We start from the raw sequence: 4,490 nt of genomic DNA, 5'->3' as shown, positions 1-4,490 counted from the left end.
AATTTCCTTCTCATTACGGTGCCTCTCGGTGAATAAATAGTTCGGAAATAAATAAATAATTCTATTTCAATCCAAAGTAAAATTAACATCTAATTTTCTCATCGAGTGTAATTAGTTAAATCAGAAAAGCGCGCCGTGTTCCAGGGGAAGGGATGTGGCGAGATGTGGGGACTTAAAATGAAATAACTACATTGAATTTATTAGCACGGGTCAATGGCGCTGCTCTCCTGGGTCCTGCTCGTTTAATTTCCCGTGATATTTGCCCGCCTGTCCACCATCGATTGGGTTCGAAATTAACTTATTTTTCAATCAGTTTCTGCATGCCCTTGAGGTCGTCTGTCATCGCTGTCTCTACCCGCTTTCTTTTGAGCGCCCGATAACCAATTTCTTATAAAAAATAAAAAAATAAAAAAATAAATGTCTTGCATGAGATGAGGGCTATCATCGGCATTACCAGAAAAGATTGGAAATGATTTTGATAATTTCTTATCCAATGTCTGGCCTTTCTGGACCCGACAGCCCCTCCTTCTCCCCCCGTCAGCTCTGCCACCAGCTAGAAAGGGCAAGTGGTGGTTAAGTACCATGTGTAGTTCTGCACGCGAGATCAATCTGAACTCACGCGGCGTGCTGACAGAACTGAGCCTCGGGGCACCGGCCACTGAAGTGACGCGACATTGTTGCGTCATACTGCGCATTTATCTGATATGGAGACAATGGTCCCTGGTTAACCTGTTTGCTCAAACCAACGGGCCAACTAGCCAATGTATCGAATTTACATGCAGACTCAGTTCTGAGATATCATCATTAGTAAAAATAGATATAAAATGCATTTTTGGTATTCTAGGTGTCTTTACACAGCCAAGACAAGCATGCTCTGTGCCTGCTCAAAGAAGCAGCGGTGCATAAAAGCCAGACTAGATAAAGCCTGCTTTGGCCCACCTCATCCCCTATATCAAAAGCAGTTCTGATGCTGATTTGATTCTGTGTAATGAAATGCAGCATCAGAGCAGCCTTAAAGGTTGTTTTTGTCATGATAGAGCACATATTTATTATTTAGTTTCATATTTAAAATTTTAATTTCATATTTCTATATTCCTCATTTTATATTTAAAACTTTAATCTCATTATTTATGCTGTTAATTGCTGTGTAAATGCATTAATGCCACCTCTGAGCAGCATTAAGTCTCTGTAAATACATGCACCTAAATGCCACTTCAGATGCAGCTTCTGTGCCACCTTTGCAGTGCAAAGATGGCTTATGTTTGAAGTTTTCAAGTTACATTTTCAAATGAATAGTCATTTGTTTCATTAGCCATTCCAGACTGATTTTAACATATTGATTGTGCACTATTTGCATGATTATATGGTCAGAATAATAATCTATATGTAAATCACATCTGACAGGTGTGGTTCCAAAATCGACGGGCCAAGTGGAGAAAGCGGGAGAAGTGTTGGGGTCGCAGCAGTGTGATGGCTGAGTACGGGCTCTACGGTGCCATGGTGCGTCATTCCATCCCTCTGCCTGAGTCCATACTGAAGTCTGCTAAAGATGGTGTCATGGACTCCTGTGCCCCCTGGCTTCTAGGTATGCCTGAAATTCTTAAGACTACATTATAATTGTGATATGAATTATTATTATTATTATTAATAAATAGCAATAATACAATTAAAATGAAAAGAATGGGAAACATTTTTTGTAGACTGTTATTTAGATTCTCCTATCCTTTAATAATTTAGAGTCTGGCTTATACCCTAAATACTGCATATAATTGGTCATCCAGTTCTGCTTAATTTTAACTTGCATGAAATGTATGTGAAAATCCAAGATTTTGTATGCATGAACACTATATGAATCAAAATGACCCATCACTGATAGCAGATTAACATGATCGCTCTAAGATGTAAAATTGCCAAAACGATCAGTATTAGTTCATTTTAACATGCCCTAAATTAAGCAATTTTATTACATTTACAATAATTGTATTGCATATGCCTTATTACTAAAGCAACAAACATATAAAAAAAAAAAAAAAAAAAATTATGTGTGAAAATTACCCAAGCAGATAACAGCAGATTTTGTTTTCTTTTTTCAAAATTGCATTTAGCTAGTTTTTTAATATTTTGGTGTATTGCAATAATATAATACCATTCCAGAAGATATTATGGCTCTTTGTTAATTGTGTCACCAAGTGACATATTTTAGTCAGATAATTACATTGCTACTTAAATTACTAGTAAGTAAATTACTACTACTTAATTGATTAAATGATAATAAACTACAAAAAGAATAATATTTTGATGAGCTTCATGACTCTCATGGTTCATATTAGTCTGCCGTTACTAAATCTAAAATCTGTCTCTTGCTATTTCCAGTTCAAGATGGTTTTCCTACCACCAGCTGCTTTTCTAAATACGAATACCCACCATTCTTTGCAGGGATGCACAAAAAGTCCTTGGAGACTGCTGCAGTCCAACCAAATGAGAAGTCAGATGTCACTCAGAAAGCGACCAATCCCAAGCCAGATGAGGGCGAGACTGAGGAAAGGAGGACAGAGTCACCTATGTCTAAAGAGGAACTGAGGGAGAACAGTATTGCTGTTCTCAGGGCAAAAGCACAGGAGCACAGTGCCAAAGTGCTGGGAACAGCATCCTCTGAGAGACTAGAGCACAAAATGCAGTTATCGGTGACAGAGAAGTCCAGCGAACAGTTAGACACAAAAGAAGAGGAAAAGAGTTCTTAGATCATGCACTGTAAACACCATTCTTCCCTTGTAGTGCCATAAAACATAGTTTTGGAGTGAACATATCTGGGCTATTTTCTCATATTCTTGCAATTTTCCCAACAAAAAACGGAACTTTTGATTCTCATGATTGCTCTGCATTTTGTTTTACTTTAGCAAGGTCAACATTATTTACAGCAGGCTATTTATATATTTTTAGTAATGTCGCTCCCATCACCATCATGCAGTTTTTTAATATACATAAAAATACCAGACATTAAATATTCTGTGAATACAATGCTTAAAATGGCAGAGCATGCTTGTACCCTTTTGCCATGACAAAAATAGATTTCAATGTTGGCCAACAGGACAATTGTGGCAGCTTCAATTGAGTAAAACCATAAATGTTCGGATGCTTGTGAACTCCACACTGAATATCAGTATTGTCATTATTAGAAAATAATTGCTCAAGAACTCCTAATGAGCTTTGAAATAGCAGGATTCAATGCTGTTCTTTATTATTTTGTTCAGTGGCTAAAAAATTGTAATAGAGTGTATTCCTGTATATATTGTAAATTAAGATAGCTTGCTACAGTATGGTTTGATCTATTCATTAATGTACTGTAGTCTTATTATGTGCTTTTTTTCCATAACATGTAAAATGCAATACAAATTATTAAAAAAGGATGACAGTTGTTAATCTCTTCTATGTCAAGTGTTTTTTAAATCGCAATTGAATTTACGAGGAGAAGATAAAATGTATTACTTCAATGAAAATCTTCTTTCAGTATGTATTTGTCAAATGTGATCACACAATAAGACAATGCTTTAAACAGTGCTTAAAAATCTGAATCAGTGCTAAAAAGCTCTTTCGTTGTTCCATTTTGCAATGGTTTGCTCTATCAAGCCTGAAGGAACAATCTTTTGTGTGTAGCCTAAACAGTTCTCTGTCAATGGGTGTAATCCGGTGCAGCTGAGAAGGCTCAATCTGGGCAGATTAAACAGCAGGGCCAATGCATAACAGACATATGGGAGAGAGCATGAAATCAGCCCTCATTGAAAGCACTAAATTACTGAGGTTAGCTCTCATGCTCACATGGGATCTTGTCCTGATGCATTAATACCCTTTTATACTTCATGTGTTCACTTATATCCCACATATTTTTCTTGTAATGCTGTTAGGTATCTCTGTCTGTCTGTCTATCTATCTGTCTGTCTGTCTGTCTGTCTGTCTGTCTATCTATCTATCTATCTATCTATCTATCTATGTGTCTATCTGTCTGTCTCTGTCTAGCAAACAAAGACACTTAATTTTACTCAATCTACTCTAACTTTTATTCTAAAATACTTCTAAACTGATATTTTGAATTCAAAAATTACAGGATTGCAATCAGTATTCTCCCCAATATTAGCAGACTTGGATGCCTTACAAATTGGAAATCCTTGCATAACAGGATAGAGAAAAGGATGGTTATCATCTCAGAAATGTTCATAATTAAATATTAAAAAATGACCATGTTTAAACCTAATAAATATAAATATATAGGTCTCCCTTGTGTTCTTATCCATAAATCAACTCGATCAGGATTTGTTTTGATTAGAACAGTTTTATGTATACCAAAATTATGTTGCCTCCTCACTCTTTTTCATCTGGGCTGTTGATCCTTTCCATGCCCTTATTATCAGGGCCTGTCAACAGATTATTGATATACACTGTTAATTCAATCCTAATTTAATTTACTTAGAGTCTGTGTAATTAATTAGTTGACA

At 36.1% G+C, this 4,490-nt stretch overlaps 1 protein-coding gene across 2 annotated transcripts in view; it reads left to right on the top strand.

Moving 5' to 3' along the window:
- Nucleotides 1-3,399, top strand: part of vsx2 (visual system homeobox 2) — an 8,536-nt gene extending 5,137 nt beyond the window's left edge. The window contains exons 4-5 of one of the 2 annotated variants that reach the window (XM_051646140.1): nucleotides 1,405-1,585; nucleotides 2,374-3,399. In XM_051646140.1, the coding sequence (XP_051502100.1) occupies nucleotides 1,405-1,585; nucleotides 2,374-2,741 (549 nt within the window). In that variant the 3' untranslated portion in view covers nucleotides 2,742-3,399. The remainder of the gene's footprint in view (nucleotides 1-1,404; nucleotides 1,586-2,373) is intronic. The other variant, XM_051646142.1, reaches the window with a different exon arrangement.
- The last annotated feature ends 1,091 nt before the right edge of the window (nucleotides 3,400-4,490 follow it).

Source organism: Myxocyprinus asiaticus, chromosome 20 (genome assembly GCF_019703515.2).
Source record: "Myxocyprinus asiaticus isolate MX2 ecotype Aquarium Trade chromosome 20, UBuf_Myxa_2, whole genome shotgun sequence".
Taxonomy (NCBI): Eukaryota; Metazoa; Chordata; class Actinopteri; order Cypriniformes; family Catostomidae; genus Myxocyprinus; species Myxocyprinus asiaticus.
Note: the sequence above shows the minus strand (reverse complement) of the source record. Positions and strands in the feature narration are given on the sequence as shown.